Source organism: Lepidochelys olivacea, assembly GCF_965140295.1.
Source record: "Lepidochelys olivacea isolate rLepOli2 genome assembly, chromosome: 3".
Taxonomy (NCBI): Eukaryota; Metazoa; Chordata; order Testudines; family Cheloniidae; genus Lepidochelys; species Lepidochelys olivacea.
This window is the reverse complement of record NC_140413.1, coordinates 167,268,561-167,296,286: the sequence shown is the minus strand read 5'-3', so window position 1 is coordinate 167,296,286 and position 27,726 is coordinate 167,268,561. Positions and strand designations below refer to the sequence as shown.

The window sequence follows — 27,726 nt, the reverse complement described above, 5'->3', positions numbered from 1 at the left end:
TACACTGTACTTAAGAACCATCACCCATTTTACTATGATTTACAATAAAAACATTATCTTTTTAAAAAATAATGCCATTTTCAGATTATGGCACAGACATTTTCCATTATCAAAAAGAGGAAGCTAATGTAAACTTTTTTTTCTCTTAATGACTCCATAAAGTAATTTAAGCAACTTTACAAAGAAATCTCTTTAAAAACTCTACTTTACACAACACTAAAAATTCAGCATCCAGGCGAACTTAACTTTAACCAGTCTGACAATCCCTGAATTAAAAAAATTACAGGAAGAAGAGAAGAAGGTGAAGGAAAGTGCAGATATAAAAATAATTTGGGAATTATTGTTCAATAAGCCTGAACTGAGCTAGTAAGGACAGGTGATCGGAAGAGTTATGTTCATTGGGAAGACCATTAACTGTCCACAGATCTTGCTCTGTTAAAAGTGATAATCTACCAAGAAGCTTCAGACCTCCATCAAAAGTATCTTCGGCTCCTACATAAAAAGAAAAGAAGAAAAGTATGTGCAGAAAACACACCGTTGTGAGTCAAATCATACACACCCACACCCGCCTTATACATGGAAGGAGGACTCCAACCTGGGAGGAGTGACTTGTGAGGTCTTAATACAATGCTTTGGTAACAACGATGCTATACACAAATTTGCACAGATCACTTCACAGCTGATATCAACTGTGTTGTGTGAGAGTTAAGCTCATTCTATACATAACAAACAAGACCTTCGACACAGTAGCTGTTGCTTTGTTCATGAAAAGCTGGACAGCTTCACAGAACTCCTGGTCTTCAACAAGCCAGCAGCTACTTTTGGTCTCCATGAAACTACTCAGCTGGTTCAGGAACTTCACTCTTCAAGCAGCTTTGCAGAGCTCTAACAAGCCAGCAACTGTGACTGCACTGAAGACAAGCCTAGTCATTGTGAAACTGTTCAGTCAGCTCAGGAATACGGCTTCAGCACAGATCCTGAACCAGCGGAACTTTTTGCACACATCCTGGTCTTCAAAGCTACAGTTGCTGTGGCAAAGATCTGGATCTTCATGGATAAAACTATTCAGCTGGTTCAGGAGCGCTCCTGAACTGTCTGAACAGTACCACAGAACTCCTGAGCTACATAGAACCAAAAGCTGGGTCTCAAACTGGTTTCCCACAACTAAGCATACAATAAACCAACAGCTATGCAGTAAAACCCATTTTTTGGGGTTAATTAACAAATTGACCTAGCTCCAGAGACCCCTCCACCCCCAAACGTACCTGTAGGTTATAAGATAATGAGGTCCAAAACCTTACCAGACTTAGAACACAAACTCTTTATTCAACAATTTTTAAAATTTATTAGCACTTGGAAACTAACTAATCGGTTTTCTTGGAACTACTCAGAAAATTCAAGTTTTACTCAGATTATATGCTGAAAGTTTGGGGCAGATACACTTTTTCATATAAAACAAAGAGCCTGAACTCCTGTTTTCAGAGCAAAACTGAATACAACTTTAATTAGGGCACGCAATTAGGGCATTCTAGGTATTTAGGGCTCAGTCTTGCAAGGTGCTGAGCAACCTTAACTCACACTGAAGTCAGGGGCAGTTGAGGACACATGGCACCTTGCAGAAGTTTTCAGCACATTGCAAAACCAAGTCCTTGACGCTAGATTAATTTTCTTGCATTTTTCCTTTTACATTTGGTAGTGTATAGAAAACTGAGGCACAGATGGTTAAGCAATTTGAAAAGGCCACACTGGAAGACTGTGCTTAAGGTAGGAATGGAACCCAGGTCTCCCTGTTCTGGGATTTATCCCTAGAATGATTCAGCTGGCCAGGCTGCACTGTATAATGGTTTTGTGAAACAAAGGATTTCAAGCAATATAAAAGGCTCATTATCCTGTATGATGATGTAGGATGAAGCAAAGCAGATGGCCAATTGTAAAACATGGAAATGTGTCTCTCAGGGAACCCACAACAAGACCACAAATACGGTAAGTGGTATGTTGCTTCGTTGGTAACATTTAAAAGCCAAGAAAGGGTACCCACTCAAATGCGTTATGTCTTCCTTGCACCATCTGGTGAGTTTTAGCTGCAACTACAACCACAAAATTGTGGCACAGGTACACACACACACACACACACACAAATGCGCTGCTCCAGTGTGATTTTTCACCCCATACCAAGAGATCTCAAAACCACATAGGTCATCTCTTGAGACAAACACTAATGCTGCTCCAAGGTAATTTTAAATATGAGCACTTATGCCGAAGTGGTCATATATCATCTCTAACGCATCTGAAATCTCTGTTCATCATATTCTTGAAAATGTGAACCAATCATGTCACTGGTCTAGTCACTAAGCTCACATAGGCTACTGAATGACAGTGATATTACCTTGGTGTTCACTTCTTTAATTAATGCTCGTCAGGAGTCTCACCTCCTTGAATCTTATAGTCAGGGAGACAATGACGACCACATAAGCGTCAAAGTTTTTAGTAAAAGAAACTATGCAGGCCTCTGCAGTGTTCTACAGAGGATGTCCCCTACATACTACAATGATCCCAGCAAACAACAAGCTAACATCAATCAGTAAGGGAGAAAATAAATGACAGGAAGAGATAAGACAGTAGCATTAATCTGTGAGGGAACAGTTCACATGTTCAAAATGTTTGGGCACTTGTAAATCACTGAGGTTAGTATCTTTTGTGTACTTGAGATCTGTGAAATTTACCAATATGCCTCCTTTTAGGCTAGGTTCTGAAGTTTATCATTCAGCAGGGAGATATTCCTTAAGAGAACTTCAGTGCTTCAATTCAGCTTCTTTACCTGGCTGAGCAGCACTATCATCCTTTGCTGCAGAATAGAAAATGTAATCCACAGTGACAGCACTTCTGGAATGACAAGTTGTTACTTCTGGAATCCCACTTTCAGGTAAGTAATGAGAATAGACCGAAGATAATCTAAAGTGGTGTTGTAATTTTGAAGGAAACCTAAACAGAATTACACAGAAGTATTTTACTTCATTATCGCTACTAAGTAAAAGACTTAGTCATTAATAAAACACACTTTTTTAGTTATTATGGCAAAACAAATAAGCTGCATAAACAGAGTCTATTTTTAACACCCTCCGAATGTAACATTCTCATGTTTTGCATCTTGTTAACTTCTTGGAGCAGGGACCTAAGGTACAATTTTCAAAGGAGTCTAAGGCCATGTCTACGCTAGCGAACTTATGGTGGGTGGCACAGTTGCACCGCTATAAGATTGCTCATGTAGCCACTCTATGCCAACAGGAGAGAGGTCTCCCGCTGACATAGCACTGTGCACACAAGTGCTTTTGCCAGTAAAAAACTTATGTCGAGCAGGGGTCTGTTTTTTCACACCCCTAAGTGACATAAGTGGTAGTGTAAGCATGCCTTAAGTCCAATTTTCAAGTGATTTAACACTTAGGATCCTGTCCCATTGACTTTCAAAGAGATTTAGGGTCAGTCTACACGAGAAATGCCACAGCAGCACAGCTGTATGGCTGTAGTGTAGATGGAAGGGGTTATTCCATTACTGTAGTAAATCCATCTCAGCAAGAGGCAGTAGCTAATTGATGAAAGAATTCCTCCATCGACCATGACTGAGGATGGCTTAATTACATTGCACAGGGAGTGAAATTTCTCACAGGCCTGAATGATGTAGTTAAGTCAACCTAAATTTGTAATGTAGGCCAGACCTTTGGATAAGTGCTTCCTCTGGATTAGCTCTTCCACCCATGTAATTACTGTATTCTTCCTTCCTCTTGACACCAACCACATGTCCCTCCATGCCAGTCTAAACTGGAAGGCACCCTCTTGATTTTTAAGTAAACTTTTGGGTCTAACTAGGAGTCTTCACATTAAATCTTTAAATGCTTTTAGGCTTTTTCTTTTTAAAACTTAGTTATGAGTCTAAAAAGAGAAAGGAAGTACCTGTCTCCATGCCTGTCCAATATGGAATTCTTGGGGAGAAGAGTTTTTAAAATAATTAAACTTCTTCCTGTTCTATCCAGTTTGATCTCTCCCCTCTTCATTACCACAGTTCTTTGTTTCCCAATAAGGATACTTATTAACATTTATAAACCAGCATCTCCAAAATGATCAAAATAGGAGGAAATATGAGAATTTAAGCAGCTGGATACTGCTGCCACTTATAAACAGATTTCTGCTGCTGGCCCCAAATTCTATGGCTTTGCTACATCACTATAAAACAAAGAGTGCTGGTTATATCCAAAAGTAAACAGATATCAAAAGTATTGTTTAATGAGGAGAGATGGATCTTGCCCAGTAGCCAGTCTTGATATTTCCTTAACCTCAGCTCCTTAGTTTGGAATAACATGCATCAGTTGCACATACAGAAATGGTCCTTTACAATACATAATTCTAATCCTTTCCCATCTGTGGTTATCTTTTCTTTCACTTTTAAATGAAAGATGATTTTTTGCCCTTCGCATAGTTATCCTAATCCAAATTTTTCTGGGTTCTATTCTCCAATTACTACTTTTGAAAACAATAGGCAGCCATGCTTTTGAACTAGTGTAGTTGCTGAAAGTAAGATCACCAGTATAAGAATGATGAAACATACAATTTAATTTTAGTTTGTTTTTATTCACATCCTCTAACTGCTCTGATAATTCAAGGGTGCAGGAACTAACTCACCAGAACACAGTTGTGAAATGTCAGAGGAAACATTACATTAGCTCTGAAAACTGCACTGACTCCATTTCTGAGACTTTTACTTGAGAAGATGAGGGTTTAGGTGTGGTGACGTCTACTTTTGAAAATGTCTTTTTTGTTGTGGGTGTGTTTTATTAGATAATGTCCATGTAAATAGAGACATGTAAATACGTATATTTTAACAACCTACACCGGCAGATACAAAACCCAATTAGAAGACCACGTACAGTTTTATCAGTTATCTAATTTGAAATCATACCATAGATGATCATGGTTTTGGTTTTGCCTTTTTTTTTTTTTTATAAATAGGAGCCAACAAACAGCCTTCTCAGGTTTTCCAGGACTTACTTTTCAGCTGCTATTATGATCTCTTCTGTGTGCTCCAGTTTCGATTCTTTTTTTTCTCCACCTACAAAAATAAAGAGAATTTCTTATCTATGTTTTAAATGAGATCATTAAGACCACTGGAGAAAAACTATAGGAAAAGTAGCCTAGGACAACATCTTCAAATGCTATTTATTTTTCTTTTGATGGGAAAGATCAAATAAATAAAAACTGGATTGAATTGCCCAGTTTCATTAGAGCCCCTTCAAACCAATCTGTACCTTTCCAGAAAACTTTACCTAGAAACATACACTTTCAAATTACAGAGCAATTCAGATGAGCTGAACGTATGTTTAACCTTGAACATAAAGACAAAAAGTAGACTTAGATGGAAGGTTTTAAAAATAGCCCACAACAATGGTTCTAATAATTCTAGTCACCTACTGCATGTTAATCTCAAAGGAATTTATTTTTCTAAGGCCTAAGCCTGAAAATGCCTAGGATGGTGAAAAACTTTATCCCCGAGTAGTCCCACTGAGCTCATGTTTGCAAGACTGGGGCCCATTTTTTTAAATGGAAAAATATCTGGTCTTCAACAGTAAATCTGGGTGATGTTTTCATAGAACCACTAAGTTTACCTGTTCAGAAACTGACCTGTGTTTTCTTCTTGTCGATGCTGTTGTACCTCATACACACAACTCTGTGAAATGCCTAGACTTGGGGGCCAAATTGGAATAGTTAAGATTCTTTGTCCCCTAGGAAACTGCTCTTGCCCAGACACCTAAAAAAAAGGTATATGGTTGTTTCAAACAGAATCTGATTTAGTTCACAAGATACCTGTGCAAAATTTTAATTTAAAAAACTATTTTTTTAAAGTCAACTGTGATCCAATTAACAAAAAAGACATACTGCTAAAAAGTTCACTTTTCTTATCCATGCTGTGATGTAGCGTATGAACGCAGGGTAAACAGTGGGCGGTTAAACCCAATTAAGCCATAGGGTATAATTGGTGATCAAACTCAACCTGAGAGGAGCTGGATCTTCAGAAAGGAAGGAGCAGAGGGCAGTAGAAGGAAGGCAATGGAGGATACCCAAGTGAGACGTAGAGGGTATTTCCTCTCTTGGCTAAAGGCTGAGAAGTCTGGGAGGCCTGAAGCCTAGAGCCAAAACTGGAAGGCCTCAAGCCAGAAGGAAGATTGGGAGGCCTGGGACAGTGAAGCCTAGGGCCAGGGGCAGGTTGTCTTGAGCCAGCAGGAAACCAGAGGCAGTTAAGTTCAAGAGGCTGTGATAAGTAAATCTTAAGGGGCATTTGGACTGGACCTTGAGGGGCTCCAGGGAGAAAGGCAAGAACTCTGCTGGCACACTCGGGGCACTATAAAGTGGGAGATATCTGGAAGACAAGTCTGGAGCAAGCTCCTCTGGCTGACCCTGACCAGGGGTACGAACCCGACCTCTAGGGAGACCTTCTGGAAGGTGTTGGCCCTTACAAAAGGCTCAGGAAGGGGCTGGAGAAAAAGGCTTGAGGAAAGACTAATGACACAAAGGAGTCCAGAGAAGCAGTGGCAAAGAGTCTGACAGAGCAGACCTTGGCTGCTCGTCCTAGGTTCTCTGGACTGGAACCCAGCATAGAGAGTGGCTCTGCATTCCCATACCACCCACTGGGAAAGTGGTGTGAAGCCCCCTGAAGTAAGGGGATTAGGGCAATTCAGAGCCTGGAGAGATGGGGGTAAGGGCCAAATGGACCCTGAGTCAGGGGCCAGAGACCTTGGATTGATTTGTTAGACTGTTTGTGGCTCTTTTTTACCATGAAAGGAGCATGGAACTAAAATTTGACCTGCCTGCAGGGCCAAAATGTGAGAAGAGGAAGACCACTAAAGGACCGGAATAACTATCAACAGGGGATGCTAGAGAAGGCAAAGCTGTTAAGCCACACCCAGCCATGAGGGGGCATACTTGCAGTGAGTCCACTCTTCTATACATGCCTTAAACATGCCTTTTGTAGCAGCTCTTCAAAGCTTTCTCTGCTAAACCATGATATTCTTTATATGCAACTTCTCTGCGTGCTCTTGCTTATCAACATCTTTACAACAACCCTATTTTGTAAAATAGTTCTTGCGAGACTAAGCTGAGAGAATACCAAGACCTCGTTAGTGACATTAGAAGCTCTAGTGCAGGGGTTCTCAAACCGGGCGTCGGGACCCCTCAGGGGGTCGGGAGGTTATTACATAGGGGGTTGCAAGCTGTCAGCCTCCACCCCAAACCCTGCTTTACTTCCAGCATTTATAATGGTGTTAAAAAGATTAAAAACACTTTAAAATATATAAGGGGCGAGTCCGCACTCAGAGGCTTTCTATGTGAAAGGGGTCACCAGTACAAAAGTTTGAGAACCACTGCTCTAGTGTAAACAGTTCACTGACTGCTGACATTGCTTTTAACAGTGGGGCATTTATTCTTCTGGGAGAAAATCAAAAGGGGGCTGAAAATGGGGTTGGCAGATGATGGGCAGTTAACACCAATAATGGAAAATTCACATTTCCCTAGCGTAGATGCTTTAGTCACTTCAAATTAAATAGCTATTGGTGATACGTCGAATGTTATGTTCACACTAAACTCACATAAAATATCTTAGAATGTGGTGCCACATTCAAACATGGCTTCTACTTTGGTCACCTAGCAATCATAACTTTGACTTTACACTTACACTAATCAATACAGCCCCGGCTCATCCATATTGTGAGAATAATCCTTTTGAAAAGGTTCAGATGGTCTGTGATTAAATCTCCTCCCACACAAAAACCTGGGACACTTAAATCAAAACTAATAATGGTGTAAGGTGGAACAGTATTTTACTCTGTCAGTAGAACATGTTTTATGGACATTTAAGCTAAGTTAATGAAAAGGGAACCTTGGTCTTATTCTGACTAATAACTTAGACCCTATTGTATTGCCAGTTGTAAAAGGAATACCTTAATACTTAAATAAAATTATTTTTTGGGAAAAAGTACCCTTTACAAAAGAAAAGGAACACTTGCCAAGTACTAGACTTGGCATTTAAAGTGTTCCCAGAAAAATGGTCCAGATCTACACTCCGGACCTATATCAGTATAACTACGTCACTCAGGGGTGTAAAAAATCCACACCCAAGTGACAGTTTTACTGACCTATCTCCGATGCAGACAGCGCTATGTCAATGGGAGAGCTTCTCCCACCGACATAGCTCCCGCTTTTTGGGGAGGTGGATTAACTACGTCAATGGGAGAAGCTCTTCCGTTGGCATAGGAGAGTCCTCACTAAAGCACTACAACGGTGGTGTACTTGAAGACAAGACTTAAATTAAGCCAGAGGTACGGCCCAGATACAAAACTGTATATATACACACCACTTTCAAGAACAATTGTTTATATGTTTGAAAATGTTAGAGATTCACTGAAGTGAAAGCTAGGTGCTGGTACCAAAACAAAGGCCTCACAGGCTTGGCAGACACAGCAGTTACAATTCTAATCCTATAAAAATCCAAGTACTAGCAGAGGCTGGGTGTGAATAACAGGTCCCCAAGGACCATACTGCCCACCACTGCCCGAGTTTAAAACCACCAAATGGGATTTAATAGCACCCAAATGAAGCAGGAATTAAACTAACCAACTGGTGAAGCCCAATGGCATAGATGGCTCCCAACACTGGGGATTGGGTACCAGCTTGGCCATTGCACTTCTGAAACAAAGCACTGAGTCAGCCTCAGACCTTGCATAGCAATTCTGTCACAGACTTTCCTCTGTTTGTAGATTTTAGAGTGGAGATCAAAATTGGGCTTCTAATGGCAACTCAACTCCACACAGAACTGGAAAGGGTTAAGGTGGTCAGGTAGGCCTATTAACTCTACAGGCCGCACCTGGAAGGAAAGCCAGGGAGTAGGGAATTGATTGCAAGCAGGTTCAAAGCCAGGAAGCTTGCAATAGACAGGGGCTGCTGCTGAGAAAAGGGATGAGGGTTTGGAGCTGTTATACCCAGGGCAAGAAGGGGAAATCAGGAATTGTAGGAAGCAGTCCAGGGAAGGAACAGTGAGGCTGGGAGAGGAAAGCCCAGAACTGCTGGGCATAGGGTCCCTGGAGTAGTGAATGAGCTTGGGTTCCCCTACTAGCCACTGAGGACATGGCAGAGACTGTGGCATAGAACAGGAAGCCTGTCTGGGTTACAGTGGTGGTGACAGAGAATTGAAGGACTGTATCCTGAAAGGGGGAACGCTGAGTGACCTAGCCAGAGGGCTGCATCATGAAGACGCTGCGGTTCCCGGGACGAGAGGTGCTGCAGACCTGAGAGAGAGAGGGTGTGTGTGATGGTATGTGACCATGAGAAGGGGCGTTGAATTCAAGAGCTAATCCTACAACTGATCAGGAGGAAGCACCAGATAAGCAGTGAGTGGTGCACACCATGACAGGTGGCCAGTGTCACTCCATAAAATATTCCTTTCCCACGAGCATTAATTCTTACTTGAGATGAAAAGAACACCTACCTTTCCTATAGGTAGTCCTTCATAATTCAGCTTTCCTTCCTTTATAAAACTGTACAGTGGAGAACCAGGAACAGAGTTGAAGTCACCACAAATGATAATAGGACAGAATCTACCATCTTTCCGATGGGCAACGCTGGCAATCTCTGCCAGTAACATTGCCAGTTGGGTCAGTTTAATGTCCCCTCGCCTTGGATTATACAGCAGATGTGTGTTGGCTATACAGACTGCAGAAGTAGCTTTACAGTGAAATCTGGGCTGCAGAAGCAACACTAGTCCAACATTGTCTCTGTCCAAGAGTGGAATATCATGGCGGAAAAATTCCACTGGGTTTGAAGAGATAAGATTAAATTTGGAAATTTTGAAGCAAATAGCACAGCCATCAGGTTTCCTTCCTGTCCTCATTTTAAATTCACAATGATAACCTGTACGAAAGAAATGTGAATCACTAACGAAAAAAAACAAAACAAGAACATAGCTCATGCTATTGTTTTTCCATATAGTAGTCAATACCTGAGCCTGCTATAGTTAAGGCTGCAAAATGTTTCCACTGTACCCATTTTCAAATGTTCCTAACTTTGAGATCTTCACCTTTTGGGCTGAAATGTGCCATGTTTGGTCTCTGTCTGAAAACTAATTATAAAAAAAGAATATAAGCAACTGAAAATGGGGGGATTATAATGGAAGCTGTTTTGCATAATTAAATACATATGTAAAGAGAAAATTGTCTTTATAAATGACTTACTAAAAATATGCCTCCCAATACATATTCCTACCAATAAATCCCCTTTTGCTTTAATGGCTGCTGAGAGGAAAAAATCACTCTCCTAGTGCACGTTAACATAGGGCCTGAAACTCATTTACCTAAAGAGCTGTTTACACTGCTCTGTACACTGACTGAGCAGTGTAAAGGGGCCTTAGTGTAAGTGAGCATCAGGCCTATGATCTTCATCTTTCAAAATAAGAGTTGCTTCGCTCTAGCGCCATACTGCCATTCCAAGAGGGCAAACTTTATAGCTCAACAACCCACATTCAAATTTCAGGCCCTGATATTTGGTTTTTATTTTCCGGGACGGAAAATGTTCACTTTTGCATTCTCTGAAAGAGAAAAGATACATGTAACCATATCATACTTCCTTTACAGACATGTCTATGTTCGGTGTGACTTGTTAAAATAAAACCAGATTTCTGAGGCTACACATCATGCACCCAAGGAACTCAGAAAGGAAAGAAACACTTGGATGTGAGACGTTAATTTGAACAATAAATCCAGTTCAGTATCTTCTGTGGTGTATATACTTCTAAACTAATGATTTAAGATACTCATCATGGCACTTCTCATGCATCAAAAGACAAGTCAAAATGTAAAATGACTGATGCTTTAAAGTTTATTCAGGGTGCTACCAGAGCAGCTTAATAATGCTTTACCTGTGAAACATTCCTATTAAGAACAGTACTTGACAGATTTCTGTAGGTCAGAAATAATTGTCTGACAGCTTTAAGAACATTACTCTATCATAACATTACTCTTTTAATATAAAAATCACCCAACTTTCTGAAATTTGCTTTACTGTAGTAAGACCTGCATTGTCTCAAAATAAGCTTCCAGTGCCTTCTCAATATATTAAGAGTGCTTTGTACCCAACACAGCTTAAAAATGACAGCTTTTTTGAAAGTTCTTTTCATACAGAGCAAGACATTTATATTCAACATTACCGATGCATTATTCTGGGATTATAATATTTTCCATTAGCTGTAACTGTCACAAAAGTAAGTATTTTCTACAATTCTATTTATGACTGAAGCTGTACATCTTCCACGGTAATTAAATATAACTATTTATGAAAGTATACTTTGACTGTATTAACCACTTCAGGGAACACACAACAGCTTAAATAAATGGTTACACTAAACTCTAAAGCATACATAATATAGACTTTAGAAACCAATCAACAAGACTGGTTTTGATTTGTAGCTTCAGTTAAACCTAGAATTCTAAGATCCAGCATCTACATTCCTCTAGAATTTAAGGGACTGACTTGCATGTTTTAAGCATCTCTTGTGAAGTGATGAGTGGCCTCCTTTCCCACTGAAGCCAATGAAAGCTGAGGGCACTCAGCAATTTACAGGATCAGGTCTTAAGTAAATTCATTTGAAAGCAGTTCTGGGCCCAGTTCTGCACTTCATATGCAGGCAAAATTCAGGCATTAATGAGTTTGCCAAAATAAGGAGTGCAAGAACAGGTCTTAAAGTAACAACTATTTATCTAATTTTTGCCATATCAAAAATGCATCTCTCTTCATTCCACATGGATTATTTCTTATAAGTACTGTATATATCCGATCATAAGCCAGTTCGTTTATAAGCTGACCCCCCACAAGATGGATAAGTAAAAATGGAAAAATTTACGACCCGTTCATAAGCTGACCCTACTATTCAGGGGTCAGCAAACTTTGGCTCCTGGGCCATCAGGATAGACTGCTGGTGGGCTGAGATGGTTTGTTTACCTTGAGCATCCACAGGCATGGAGGTAAACCTAAGTAAACAAAACGTCCCGGTGCGCCAGCTGCTTACCCTGATGGGCAGGACAGCAACTAGTGGGGAAATTTGGGGGGGGGGGGAGGGGAAGGAGCTGGGGGTCAGGGGAGTAACCCCTGTGACCACCCCCCACATGACTCCACCTGTAGCCCAGGACCCCCACACTCTCCCCATCCCATCCCTTCCCACCTTAGCTGGAGCGGGCCAGGGGAGGATGTCTCTGGCCTGGCCGCAGCCTGCTCTGGTGGGTGGGGCCAGGTGGCGAGGCCGCAGCCTGCTAACCCCAGAGCTGCAGCTGCTTCAGAGGCTGAGAGGAGAGCAGCGTGGCCAGAAGCGGAGAGACTCTGGCCCCACCTCTTTCCTTCTGGCTCTGTTGGCTGTGCAGCCTCTCCTTGCCCCCTCCGCTGGGGGGAGAGGCTGTGTCCCACCCCTCCCTCTCTATACCCGCTCATAAGCCGACCCCCTTCTCTGATGCTTCCCTTTTTTACAAAAAAAAAAAAAAAAAAAAAAAAAAAAAAAATCGGCTTATGAATGAGTATATACGGTACATTAAAAAGGAAAATGTAATGAAATGTGGGACAAAAGTGTTCCATCATACCCAAAGATTCCAAACTTGGCTTGATCTCCATTCCAAAATGGTCCTCTTGTACTTCTTGCAAACACAGTACCTAAAAGAGTTTTCCCAATTTGAATTTAATATATTAACAAACATATTAACAAAAGCTTTCACTTCATTAACTAGTGCATCTATTTTTTCCTTGAAGCTTTAGTAACTTTATTTAAAGAGGTAAAAACCATCATGCAAGAGCTTTCTCTATTTAAAAACTGCTTAGTGTAAGTAGTATTTGGTACCCATTTTATTTATTCAAAATTCTGATCTGTCTAATCATGTAGATTTACCAAATGACTAAGTGACAAAAAATAAAAAAGCTCCTGGTTGACAAGGAGCTAAATTTTCAAGTTTGGGTGCTTGATTGGGACGTCCTAATCCTATTCTTGGACACAAATCAGCACTTAAGCCCCACTCTGACAAACATTTATGCACTTGAGTAACTTTACTCATGTGAGAAGCCTTGTGATCAGCTTGCAAAGCACTAAGTAGTAGCAGAGGCTCTGGAGATATCTGCCCACAGACTCCCTCAAACAGCACTGTCTACGTTTATACATCTCACATTTGGGAGATTAAAAATAAGTTTCTAGCCTTGATTCCTGATGGCTGTAGTTTGTGTTTGTATTCTCACTTGGCGTGTGCTGAGCTTGTGTTCGTCTGTCTGTTTGAAGGACCGTGTGCTGTGGCCGGCAGTTGGAAGCTGTGAGCTTCTAAACAAGGTTTGAACTCTAGAAGCCTATGTTCATTGGCTGAACCTTAGTCAGGGGGCAGGGCTAACAAGAAGGCCAGAGCTTTATAAAGCAGTGAGCAAGCAACCAGGGAGCAGCAATCACAATTTTTCAGCAGCCTAAGCATTCACAGGTTACCATTTCATATATACATTAAGGAAGGAGAAAGATTTAAAGGAGGATGAGGTAGCAGCTTTCTAGATTTTGATGGAGATCTTTTTCCACTCACAAGGGGCAGCACAGCAGGAAGTGCTTGTTGTAGAGTCAGGCAATCAAGCCTGGCATCACTGGTGAAAGAAAGGTAGGAGTTGACCTTGTGATAAATTAAAAAGGTTGTGAAGGACTTTGCGAGAGTTGTTGCAAGCAAGATGGTGTTCTTGACAGCAGCATTTTGAATGGAATTGAGCGATGAGGTTGCAGGCACTGAGAGAAGAAATTACAATAGTTAAAGTGTGAAGCGATCAGGACTTGGATAAGAATTTTGGTAGCATGGGCAGAGAGGAAAGACTGGATCTTAGAGGAGTTGTGCAAGAAAAAGTGGGAAGATTTGGACATGGCCTGGATGTGTAGGTTCAAAGAGAGGGCTGAGCCAAAGATGAAGTGAAAGTTACAGGTCTGAGTGACAGACCGCTGTCCACTCCAACAGAGAAGCAGGAGAGAAGCTAGTTTCAAAAGAAAATAATGAATTCTGTTTTGGCAGTGTTAATTTTTAGTAGACATCTCGTCATGCATGTCTAGCTATCACAAAAGACAAGCTTAAATTTTAGTTTAGATGGAGGGGTGAGGTCTAGCATGGAGAGGCAGATCTGCAGGTCATCCGTATAAAGATGGTAGTCAAAGCCTTATTTGCAAATGAGATCAACCAGAGATAAGATACTGAAGGAGAAGAAGAGATTGCCAAAGCAGAGCCCTAGAGAGGACCTCCCCCTGAAAGGGAGGGGAGGAGGATGATGACCCACTGAATAAGACACCCAAAGGGTAGGAAGAGAATCAGGAAATGACATCATGAAAATGCAGGAATGATGGGATAATGAGAGACTATGTTTGACCGTAGAAGCATTAAGGACAGTTTCAGAAGTGCATCTGTAAATATAGTAGTGGGGATTACAGTAACACTGCCACTGGCTACTGCCTGAGGTTTAGATCACTCAGAAAACATTACTTTGGTAAACATGAACCGGCAGTACTAATAAGCATGACGTGATAACTTAAAGGACAGTTGAATCCATTAGAAATCTTATCTACTAGATCACACACAATCCAAAACTACTCTTGCTACACATTAACTATGTTGTTCTCAATGAAACCTGTGTTAGTTTTCCACTTACATCTGCATCCAGGTGTTTGATTTCCCGTAGAATGTTGGGAAATCTATAACCCCAGATTAACACTGGCCGTCTGCAGTGATTATACAGGTGGGAGTTATCTTCTAACAAATTCTGTGAAAGGATATTGTAGGACATCACAGTAAAATCAAACTTTCCCTTGTCTTCTGTATTGTTCTGGTCAATTTGCTTATCTTCAAGAATCTTCATTTTTTTACTATGGTGACAGAAATACTCCCAATGTCTTTTGATCATGCCTGTTAAAACATGAAATACCAAAATGAATGATCATGTAATACATTTACATTACCATACATTGATCTTACAACTTGTTTTGTATGCCACATATTGTATTTAAGGAATTATGATTCCTCCTGAGAGCTCCCTTTGCTTAAAAAAAATGTATAGGCAAGTTTGTACCTGTTATGATTAGAAATATTTCAGACCTTCCATTTGAGATGGAAGTAATAAACTGTGCTCATATAAACTGCACACTTGGTAGCCACTGGGTATGCCCCACATTTCAGACTTCTCTGAAGTTGGAGTAACCGGATATATCCTATGAAGCTCATTATGGCCAGTTTCCAGATATGCTACTCATGGTGTTTATAACTCTCCTGAAAAGTTTGGGGATTAGAGAGACTCAAAAGCTTTCATATGGTTCTAAATTTGGAGCCACAAGAACCACTGAAAATGCCATCTTGCCTCTGCATTATCTCCTATACAGTATCAAGAGTAGTAAAGGATCTGGAAACAGGTAGCAAAACCGATACTCTTATCTAAGGGCCTGTCTAGGCTACAAAATTAAGTCGACTTTATCTTATTTGACCTTGAGCCTCTGAATTAAGTCAGTCAGCTGTGCTTGGCCACACCATGCTCATTGTCTTGATGGAGTATGTCCTCACTAGCAGTGCATCGTGGCTAGCTATCCCAAAGTGCAACTTGCTGCAGTGTGTTTTGGGAAGTTTATGCAATGCCTCTTGGGACCAAAACTTGATCACAGGGGAGAATGGGAACATTGTGTCGGCATCCCACAATGCACTGGGCTCAACGGCAAACCACCCAGTGGTTTTCGTGCCTTAAAACCACCACGCGTATGCCATAACCCCAGAAGCATGGAGTCTGCTCAGTTGTGCACTCTTGCTGTGAGCATCTCAAACACCTCACACCTTCTCCTGCAGTATTTCCAGAGCTGAAGTAGGGTCTGCCACGCGGAACATAGCAATGTCCCGCAAGCAGACCTGCCGCAAGCCATTGAAAAACAATTCACAGTTGCTGCTCGCAGTCACAAAGCAGCTGCACTCTGAGTGCGGTTTCTGGTCCCGTGAAACAAGCACTGACTGGTGGGACCACATCGTTTTGCAGGTATGAGCAGTGGCTGAAGAACTTTCTAATGCGGAAGGCCACCTTCCAGGAACTTTGTACAAAGCTTTCCCCTGCCCTGCAGTTCAGCAACACAAAAATGAGAGCTACTCTGACAGTGGAGAAGCAAGTAGCAATTGCTATTTGGAAGTTTGTAAGGCCAGACAGTTACCAGTCAGTGGGGAATCCATTTGGAGTAGGTAAATCAACTGTGGGAGCTGCTGTGCTCCAAGTGTGCAGGGCTATTTATCAACTTATGCTATGAACGGTAGTGAGTCTGGGAAATGTGCAGGACATAGTGGATGGTTTTGCAGCGATGGGGTTTTCTAATTGCGGTGGGGCAATAGATAGCATGCATATCCCCATCTTGGCACCAGACCACCTTGCCAAAGAGTACATAAACCAAAAAGGATACTTTTCAATGGTGTTGCAAGCACTGGTGGATCACAGCGGGAGCTTCACCGTCATCAATGTAGGATGGTCAGGAAAGGGTCATGACGCATGCATCTTTAGGAACTTGGGTCTGTTCAAAAAGCTGCAATCTGGGACTTTCTTTCCAGACCACAAAATGAACATTGAGGACGTTGAGATACCTATAGTTATCCTGGGGGGACCCAGCCTACCCGTTGCTCCCCATGGCTCATGAAGCCATACACTGGCCATCTGGACAGCAGGAAGGAATGGTTCAACTATAAGCTCAGTATGTGCAGAATGGTGGTTGAATGTGTCTTTGGTCATTTGAAAGGGAACTGGAGAGGTTTACTAACAAGGCTGGATCTTAGCAAAGAGAACATTCCCCATGGTTATAGCTGCCTACTGTGTGTTCCATATCTGTGGGGAAAAAAAGGGGGGAAATTTTCTGCAGGGCTGGGCAGTTGAGACAGATGGGATGACAGCCATTTTTGAGTAGCCAGACACCACGGCAATAAAGGCAGCACAGCAAGGGATGCTGTGTATCCGGGAGGCTTTGAAAGGCCATTTCAACAATGAGTCACAGTAACGTGAGCTGCTTGTGCTTTCCCAAACCTTACCTGCCTTGTATGACTGTCCCTGTAAAGCCAACTCCCGCCCAAGCCCACTGCTTCTACTCAATAAAGAACATTTATTTCTCGAATCCATTTACTGTATTTAACAAACATAAGTAAAGAGGGAGAACAGAAAAAAAGATAACCCTGGGGAAAAGGGGTTGTAAAGTTGGAATAGGAGAAACATTTTCAACTGTGTAACATAACACCACATTCCAGACCACCAATGGTCTGTGAATGGGCGTCCTTCTGTTCCTTGTACCCTCCCCCGGAGTTAAGTGAAAGGGATAATGGACTTTTAGCCCATGCCTCATGGAACACTTGGGGGAGGGTGATTCTGCACCAGGCGATGCTGACTGGCTGTCCACCAGGGTCTGCAGAGGAACTCTACCCTCCTGCTTCTGTTCCTGCAGTTCAACCAGACGCCTCAACACGTCCCTCATAATCCGAAGTATCTCATCCTGCGCCACACGCTCTTGCTCATTGGAAGCTTTCCTGCTCTCCATGTTCATGTCTAACTTCTTGGACAGTGAAATCCTCCACGCTCTCAGCTGTCTCAGCTGTCCTGGAGGCATTCATTATCTCTTCCGCGTTCTCTTTCTTCTCCTTCTAATCAGCGAAAGTATGCTTTCAGGTTTTGATGACACGCTGAAGGACACATTTCCAGGGGTCAGTCATAGGAAAAAAATAAAGGAGCCATTGTACATGAATAAAATGTTTCCATAACAAGGTTGTTTTCATAAATAAAACCCTTATTACACTAGGTGCAAGCCAGAACATAATCAGAATCCGTAACCATTCACTGTGCCGTTTTGCTGCTCCAGCCATGGTGAGCAGGTCACCCTGGGTCACAGGTGACTGCACTTTCAATGAAGTTTATGGCAGGCTCATGTGGGGAACAGAGGTAGCTAGTCAAACAATGGCTCTTCCCCACAGCAAGCTGTTTACGAACTGGGCGGGGGGGGGGGGGGGGGGGGGAGAGAGGGAGAGGTATGTTTTCACTCCTAAATTGCAAAATCTCTCATGTGGGGCCCCAGTCCCTTTTCAGCCACTTTAAACTACTTGCCGGTGCATTAGCGGCTGCGTGGTTTGGCAATCCAGAACGTGTGGGGGGTGGGGGTTGTCTATGCGCTCTTTTTTTCTTGTAAGAGCACTTTTAATGAGAACTTTCCCCACATTTCCCCTAGGTGACCTGATATGATATCAGTCTCCTGAGGGTAACAGGTGGAAAGGAAGGAGATGCGGCAAGTGTCTGGGCACAGACCCGTCCTTATGCTGCAATGCTGTGTACTGCAATGATGCCAGCAGAATTAATACAGGAGTTGGGTGAGAAAGTGTCCTACCATGGTGGGAGAAATAAGACTGCCCTGCCCAGAAACCTTCTGCAAAGGATTGTAGAGTACCACCATGAAAGTTTCCTAGAGATATCCATGGAGGATTCCGAGGCTATTCCAGTCCACATAAACAGTATTTTCTGGGGGCCACTCTCTGCATAGCTGGAGTGGCCTCTTGTAAGCAGAGAGCCACAGCACCTTGCTTTTTCTTCACAGTAAACATGCAATACCATCGAATGTGTGTGTCTGCTAAAGTTTAACTGGACTTTGATTGTAACTGTATACTCACCAGAGGTGCCTTCTCTGGCATCACGGTCGGCTACCGTGATGCCCTGCGACCCACAGGGCTCCAGGGTTAAAAATATTTCCTGGTTCTCGGGGAAAATGGATCCACCATTCGTCTGTCTCCCATTCTTCTCCTCTTTCTCATCCACCATATCATCCTCATTGTTGTCCCTAGAATCACACCTGTGAGGTGTCCACATTGCTTGTGAGGGTGCTATAGTAGGGTCACCCCTGAGAATCACATAAAACTCGTTGTAGAACCAGCAGCAGAACAACTGTTCGCTTCCCTTGCCTTCTGGTACGCTTGGCAAACTTCTTTTATTTTCACACGGCACTGCTGTGTCTCCCTCATGTAGCCCTTATCCCCCATTCCACAAGCGATCTTTGGATATATGTCAGTGTGTCTTCTGCTGGATCGGCACTCTGCCTGCACAGACTCTTCTTCCCACACAGCGATAGGATCCACCACCTCCTGTGCAGACCAGGCTGGAGCACATTTGCGGTGTGTAGTCTCCATGATCATCTGTGCTCAAACTGGCATGCTCCCAATGCTGATCAAACAGGAAATGGGAAATCAAAAATTCCCAAGGCTTTAGCAGTGAAGGGGCTGTTTCCTGTATACCTGGCTGCAGTGCAGCAGAGTTGAGAATGAGCTCCAGAGTGGTCTCAGATGAGCATTGTGGGACACCACCTGGAGTCCAATTAAGTCAAATTACACAATGCTGCATCTGCACTACCTCCTGAATTAAGTGCTATGCCTCTTGCAGAAGTGGATTACAGAAGTTGACGTTAGAGGTGACTTAGGTCGGCGTGAAGGACCCGGTAGTGTAGACACATACATTAACAGGTTGACTTAAGGCGGCTTCTTTCTACCTAATTTTTTAGTGTAGAACAGGCCCAAGGGAATCCTGCAAGGATGAGTATACCCCTGGGAAGCATTGACCATTTTTAATGAAAACAATTCAGTTCAACTACTTGAGACACAAGTGTATTTTGACCATTTCATGTAAGTTTATATATAACCTGAGGCCAAAAAATGTACTATATGACAATTATGCCTCTTCCTCCCTTGAAAGGAAGCTGGAGGACAGATACCGAAATTATGCACCGATGAAATATTTATGCCAGTGGCTGTCCCATCTCTGCTATTGAATTGTATTTGGGCTAGTCCATTCTAAATCCTAAAGTGGTCTTCTGTGATTAAGCACAGTGACAAAGTTACCTCCCTGCCAAAGCAGACATTCACTGAATCCTTGACTCCCCCTCCCGACAACTGCCAATTCCGAACTCAAAGACAGTACAGGGAGATATTGCCCAGAATCTTCTCAGCAATCTGAAGGACTTTCCAAAGAGAATACACTCCACCACTGGGACTCCACATCCTCAGAGGAGTGGGGAGGAGTTGCACGTGCTAAGGTGCTAAAGGAGGGGCTGCCCATTGATCATTCCTCTTTTTGTCTGTCAGTCATCTTTCTGAATCCCTCCACCGACTCCTTTTTCCACTCTATTAAATTTAAATCTCGGATCCTCACATTTAAGGGCCTTCACAACTGTGTTCCTCCCTTATCACATCTTTTCCTATGTCCTGTGCTCCATCAATGATGGCCCAGATGATACTCTCCCATGTCTGCTTCTCTGATGCCATTCTTGTGTACAGAATGTCCTCCCTGAGCTGATCTGTGAGACCACTATCCTGTCCTTCAAATCCCATTGCTGAGACTCCTGCAAGAAGTCAGGTAACTCAAGATGTCTAGGTGAAGGGTCAGTTCTGGACAGCTGATACATATTTAAAATTTAACATACATTTGCTTGTTTTGTATAAGTAATTTTATCCCTCTTCCCCAGAGCCATTGCAAGTCACTTGCCTTTACAGGCAGTCCTTGACTTTACGACATTTTACTTACGATGAACAGCACTTACGACATTTCTGAATTGACATCCTGATTCAATTTACAACCACTGGTTTCAACTTTACCACACTTGGTCCCGCAATGGAGTGGATTGCGGTTCTGAGTTCCGACTTATGACGCAATTTTCAGGAACCAATTGTGTTGCAAGTCCGAGGACCGCCTGTATAAGACTTAATTCTGCAAGAAACTCTATGTAGGCACTCTTACATTTATGAAGAGCCCTACTGAAGTCAATGGTGCTCCAAGCAGGCACAAGGACCTGCTTGTGTTGGGCAGCTTGCAGGACAGGGGCTCTAGGCTAAGTTATTTGGACAAGGACTACGTTTTCCAGACAGGTCTGATATTTTTAGTCTCCAAAAAAAGTCTAGACCCCATACTAAAATTTCTTGCTGAGAACTGGGCAGGTGGGGAGTGTCGCTGAACATATTTTATATACAGCATAATTGTTTATTTTGCTTTATAAAATTATGTATGTATAGTACCAAGCACAATGCAGCCTATGAAGTCTGACTGAAGCCGCGGGGCATTAACAGCTACTACCAATTTCTCTTTGTAGCACCTCATGCTGGTATCCGAAAGGAGTCCATTGGAGAAGAGAACAGACTTGCCTCTTTGGGTGGAGGGAGGTATGAAAAAAAAAATTCAAGGCATCAGAAGCAGCAACAAAACTTAGAAGTTCCTGCTGCTAGGTCAGAGTACAGACACTAAATTGGGCTAGGGTAGATTGGATAAATGAGATGATTTTTTCTTTTGCCCTCCTCACCCCTTAAAAAAAGAAAAAAAGCCATTCACAATGTCAAACAAGTCCCAGAATCAGATTATGTAAAAAAAAAAGCTCTTAAGCAAACAGCTGGGGACAATTTAGGAGGAGTACGTTAAAGTCAAAGTATCGAGAAAGAGTAGTTGCTGCAGAAGACCTCACTGTGCTCTTAGCATCAAGCACGTTGACTTTAAATAATTAAGCATTCTGGCTCCCTGTTCATAAATAATTTGATTGCTGATGCAGTGATTCTCACTTAGACCTGATAAGATTTGAATTGTATAGACCACATTGTTTTGAGTTGAGAAATTGGGCATTAAGATATGCACAATCTGCACAGGTGTACTTGATTCATGTTCAGATAAGTAAAGAAAACTGCAGCAAGGCCTGCTGAAATTATAATTTATCAAAATAAATGGCAAAAATCAAATATGACCACCTGGTGGTGCCACTTCAAAAAAATGAGAGCCACCCTGACTGTCTCAAGCAGCATGAGCTCAGCTCTGTCTGCCAGATTCGGGTCTTTGAGAGCACAAAATCAAAACAGTTTAAAGCTATAAAGTACAGTACTTGACATTTGTAATACCTTTTAAAAACCAAGACCCTCTTGGTATAGTCGCCAGCAAAGAGGTGGAATATAGAGGGCGCTAGAAAATGGCACTTAAAGCCTGTTAAATATGTAAAGAAAACACTACAGAAATAGCAAACACCCTTTTTACCTCTTGTGTTTGCAGTATTTTCTTCTTCATTTTTTGGTGGAGTGGAAAGACAGGCTGCTTCATTCTGATTAGAGCTGCTAATTTCTTCATTAGGACTGCAAACATCATTCTGACCACTGTGTCTTCTCCTTTTTGAAGAAGGTTCATCACCCTCAGATTTCATATTAGGATTAGAGAAATGAAAAGAAGAGTTGTGTGTGAAGTTATCAGGTTGCCACTTCCAGTACTGAGGCGGTCTCCAAGGCCCAAAAAAGCGAGGCGGTCTCCAAGGCCCAAAAAAGCGAGGCGGTCTCCAATTCACTGTAAAATCCCCAGTGCTGAGATACGGCGCCCAAGAATAGCGACCAACCCACTTTATAGAATTGGAGATACGATTGTTCCAGCAGAATCTTTGAGGGTTATCCCAGTGGGCAACCCAATCTCTGCCCAGCCTCTGCATGTGACGGGGCAGCATGGGGGGTCTACAACAGAAGAATAGATTAGTTAAAACATACTGCTCTTTATTCAACTAGTTTGCTTACAGAACACGAGATGCAGACTACTGTCCACAGGTACAATTTTTCCTAAGTTGCTGACTGTGATTTCTTACAGGATATTTCTTCCCCATACACTGATTTATATGAAGATAGTGGGAAATAACATTTTCCATTTAGAACTCACTCAGAAGCTTGGATGCCCAGAATAAGAATCCGATTATCAGATCCAATCACTTTTTATGAACCTGTCACTTCTTCCTTCAGTTACAATTTAAACAGTTGACCCATTAAAAAAAATAGATGAACAAGCCCTGTTATAACTTTTTTCAGATTTGATTATGCTTTTTCATTCAGTACCTGTATGAGGAGTACTAATGAGAAAGCCCAGAAGGTAGGTACAGTATTTTAGTATGCTGGGACATCATCTATTCAATATAGGCTCTTATACCACACACTTCAGTGTAGAAGTTTCCTGTAGAAAAGAAAAGCTGTCACTGAACATATTCAGAAGTTGGTTTCCCCTATATAGCATATTTGGCTCTTCACCACCACAAAGAGGTTTAATTTTTCTAAATGGTCTGTTGCTCTTTAAAACTAAATTTTTAGCCTAAAGAGGTGACATGCTAATAATAATAATTTAAAAAGGATGGGGTGAAGGGGGAGGAGGGGGGAAGAGAAGAGAGAGACTGAGCCTGCCTCCTTTTTTAATATATACACAGGTTTGAAAAGATTTTTAATTTTTTCCCCATTAAATGGTGTCTTGGTAAAAATTCAAGACTGCAGGCTAGTGGAATGGGTTTATTATTATTCTCACTTTGAATGATCTTGGACAGATAATTCACTCTTTTATTTTTAACTGCCAATTATACTCTTACCTTACTGTACCAAGATATGTGGACAGGTGTCTGAAAACAAAACAAGAACTTGAAATCAACTGCAGCTGGGTAAAGAATGATCAGAACAGACATTTTCTGACAATTTATCTATCTTTGAGTGTACAAAGCTACAGCACAATAGGATCAATTTTACAAAGTTTCAACAGTTTTTGAGGACATTTTGCATGATTTTTTTTCCATTATAGAGGGAATTTGCAAGAAATCAGAGATCCACTTACCCTCAATAAGCCACACTTGTGAATTTTGAAAATGTGCTAGAGGCTTACCAAAAGCCACATGGTCTACTGAGTTAAGCACAAGGATAGGAACTAGACAGTTCTGAGTTCTAGCCCCACCTCTGCTACTGATTTGTATAACTCTTCATACTTATAGCACTTTACGAACATAAGAATGGCCATACTGGGTCAGACTAATGGTCCATCTAGCCTGGTATCTGGTCTTCCAACAGTGGCCAATAGCAGGTGCTTCAGAGGGAAAGCGCAGAACAGGCAATCATTAAGTGATCCATCCCCGACACCCATTCCCAGCTTCTGGCAATCAGAGGCATGGGGTTGCATCCCTGACCATCTTGGCTAATAGCCATTGATGAAACTATTCTCCAAGCACTTGTCTACTTCTTTTTTGAACCCCACTATAGTTTCAGCCTTTACAACATCCCCTGGCAATACAGGATGACTGTGTTGTGTTAAGAAGTGCTTCCTTTTGTTTGTTTTAAACCTGCTGCCTATTAATTTAATTGGGTGACCCATGGTTCTTGTGTTACATGAAGGAGAAAATAACACTTCCTTCATCACTTTCTCTGTACTAGTCATGACGTTATAGACTTCCACAATATTCCTTCTTAGTTGCCTCTTTTCCAAGATGAAAAGTCCTTATCTTTTTAATCGCTCCTCAAATGAAAGCTGTTCCATACCCTTAATATTTTTTGTTGCCCTTTGCTGTACCTTCTACAATTCTAATATATCTTTTTTGAGATGCGGTGACTAGAATTACCCACAGTGTTCAAGATGTGGGCGTATCATGGATTTATATAGTGGCATTATGATATTTTCTATCTTATTATGTATCCCTTTCCTAATTGTTCCTAACATTGTTAGCTTCTTTGACTGCTGCTGTATGTTGAGCAGGTGTTTTCAAAGAACTATCCATGGCTCCAAGATCTCTGTCTTCAGTGATAACAGCTAATTTAGACCCCATCATTTTGTATATATAGTTCAGATTATGTTTTTTGACATGCTACTTTGCATTTATCAAGATTTAATTTCATCTGCCATTTTGTTGCCCAGTCTCACAGTTTTGTGAGATCCCTCTGTAAGTCTTCACAGTATGCTTTGGATTAGGGCTGTTGATTAATCACAGTTATCTCATGGGATTAACTCAAAAAATTAATCATGATTAATTTCACTGTTAAACAATAGAATACCAACTAAAATTAAATATTTTGGATGGTTTCTTACATTTTTAAATATATTGATTTCTATTGCAACACAGAATACACAGTGTACAGTGCTCACTTTATATTATTTTTGATTACAAATATTTGCACTGTACATGATAAAATAGTATTTTTCAATTCACCTCATACAAGCACTGTAGTGCAATCTCTTTATCATGAAAGTTGAAATTACAAATGTAGAATTATGTAAAAAAAACTGTATTCAAAAAATAAAACAAAGTTAATCTTTTTAATCACTTGACAGCCCTACTTTGGACATAACTATCTTGAGTAATTTCATATCATCTGCAAATTTTGCCACCTCACTGTTTATGCCTTTTTCCTGGTAATTTGTGAACGTGTAGAACAGCACTGGTCTCAGTACAGATCCTTGGGGGACACCACTATTTACATCTCTCCATTTTGAAAACTGACTATTTATTCCTATCCTTTGTTTTCGGTCTTGTAACCAGTTACTGAACCACGAGAGGACCTTCCCTCTTAACCCATCACTGATTACAAAAAGTTACTAATGAAACAGTTAAATAGCATTGTCTCAGTTTTCTAGATGGAGAAGTTGAAGCTCAAACAGATTATCCTCTTATAAAACCAATGTCTGAATCAGAACCCAGATTTCCTTGTTTCCAGTCCAGGCCTAATAACCTAAGCCACAGTGCCACAACACAAGTCAGTTTTTCTAAACCTCAGTTTCTCCAGCTGTAAAATGGACACAGGGATATTTAATTACTTCATAATTAAATAAATAGGATTTACAAGTAAAAAGTACTAAGGCTAGTAACTGTCAGAAGGAGGGCTAGAGACAAAAGCCTCGTGGCTTCCTCTTGGTCTAGTGGATAAGAATACTTGTGACCCTCAGTTGATCCAATTTCTCCTCTTCTAGCAGCAGCTTTTTATTAGAAGCCCTCCTGGTCATTTACACAGAGAAATTAATACAAATGGAATAGAATGCTATGCTGCAGTTAGGATGTAAGTCATGTTCACACCACTTTCTGATAGGAGTTCTTAGAATGCTTGTTTTATAATCACTCAGATTAGATTTTGTTCATAGTTCAAATGTAAAGCCTCTTACAGCCATACATTTTTTCATGAAATGTTTTTGTTTGGGAAACCACAGGTGAATTTCAAAGAGAAGTGCAAAACTGTGCTTGACTCAATTTTATGACCTGACTGCCTCCAATCCAAGTTCTAGTTAGTGGGGCATTCAGCATATAAACATGATCTTCATTTGCTTTCAGATTCCCACTGCAGTTTGGTTTTAAGCATTTGCTTGCATTTATAAGCAGTCTTCCAGTTTTTGGAAAGGCATTAGATATGCAGTATTAAAATTAGGCCAGTTAAAGTTACTGTCGACTTGCTGCTCATGAAATTGGACACACCATTGACTTGAAATCATACTGTCTCCCTAATGTAATGATATTTTCACAACAGGCTGTGTCACTGGAAAAAAATACATTAAAAACTTCAGCTTTGTGTTGATTAAGACAACTAAAATATTTTGCTGGGTCCCACTATCAAATAATTTCCTTCGACTGTTTATCAAAAGTAGAGAGAGGTCTGAGATGAGATGCATGTGTAGTGAACTAAAATTATTCTGCCAAACTCATGATTTTAACGTTTCTTAAATATATTTATCTTTCTATATATATATTTAAATACAGTTCAACCAAAAATTCAACTGATTTAAATAAATAAGTTATCTGCCTATTATTTGCTCATTCAAAGCCTGCAGCTCTACTTTCATTGGGATACACATTTCTTTCCCCAACAAAAGTAGGTGTTGCTATGTGGGATGCCGTTAGGTACTTATATGGAACAGCGCTCCATAGTTTTAATCTTTAATTTTCACTCAGTGGATCTGGAAGTAGAAGGAATTACGTACAGAGTTGTAAAGCACATACACCACAAACCGAAGCATTTAGATACTCAAACCAGAGGTCGTTAATGGCAGTTCCCCAACCGCGGGCCATGTGGGAGAGTATCACTGCATGCCCATGCCAGTGGCCAGCGCGCCCCCTCTCCCATTACTCCCCGCTTCCCTGGGCCCGCCTCTCCCGCCCAGGCCTCCGGGCCAGCCCGCCCCCAACACCCACCCGCCACCTTAGCCCCCGCGGCCTAGGCCCCCCGCCGGCCCGTATTTACCTCCAAGTCGGGCGCCTCACTAGCCGCTCCAAGGAGCTCCTCTGGCCTCTACATCGCTCCCCCACAGGGGGGTCATCCTAGAGCGCCACCAGCTCCTTCCCCCCCGGCCCGGCCTCCCGGCCACCTTCCGCACTGACCGACCTCTGCAACCGCATCGGCTGCAGCCCCCCCTCACACAGAGCCACGCTTTCATCGCCGCCAGCCGGCCGGCCTGGCACCCGGGCGGCGCGCACTGGGCCATGGGAGTCGTAGTTCTACCGCCTCGCCCCGCTAGGAACCGTTCCCGGAGGCCATGTTTGTTAAGGGAATCTGGCCTATTCAGAGCGCCGAAGATCGGCGGCCATCTTGGTTTAGGGCGCAGGCTCCGTTTCTTGACTGGCGGACGGCCATCTTGGTTAAGGGTAGGCGGCTGGGGGCCATCTTGATTTAGGGCTGAAGCCGGGCAGAGAGGCAATGGTAGTTAAGGGCTGAAGCTTAGTAGCCATCTTTGCTCTGGGCACATTGCAAGGCTCAAAGGCCTTTATTTTAATGTGTGACTTAGTTGCAACTGTGGAATGGTGACTAGCAACTAAGAACGCCCTGTGCTCCCTAGGGCTCTGTCTGGCTACTCTCTGTCATACTACCCTAAGGGCAGAGGGTG

General features: G+C 42.0%; 1 protein-coding gene across 4 annotated transcripts; it reads right to left on the bottom strand.

Moving 5' to 3' along the window:
- Window positions 1-92: 92 nt before the first annotated feature.
- On the bottom strand, window positions 93-27,333 carry ANGEL2 (angel homolog 2). 4 transcript variants are annotated; one of them, XM_084623527.1, is made up of 11 exons: window positions 27,087-27,333; window positions 23,471-23,500; window positions 22,953-23,067; window positions 22,120-22,580; window positions 14,728-14,981; window positions 12,660-12,729; window positions 9,527-9,948; window positions 5,671-5,797; window positions 5,041-5,101; window positions 2,819-2,982; window positions 95-492 (listed from the first exon to the last, which is right to left on the bottom strand). In XM_084623527.1, the coding sequence occupies exons 4-11, from the start codon at window positions 22,571-22,573 to the stop codon at window positions 338-340; spliced, it is 1,707 nt and encodes a 568-aa protein (XP_084479653.1). In that variant the 5' UTR covers window positions 22,574-22,580; window positions 22,953-23,067; window positions 23,471-23,500; window positions 27,087-27,333; the 3' UTR covers window positions 95-337. The 4 variants fall into 4 exon arrangements, with proteins under 4 accessions (XP_084479655.1, XP_084479653.1, XP_084479654.1 ...); XM_084623529.1 differs by lacking the exon at window positions 22,953-23,067 and having other exon boundaries at window positions 93-492; window positions 27,087-27,152; XM_084623528.1 differs by lacking the exon at window positions 23,471-23,500.
- Between the last annotated feature and the right edge of the window lie 393 nt (window positions 27,334-27,726).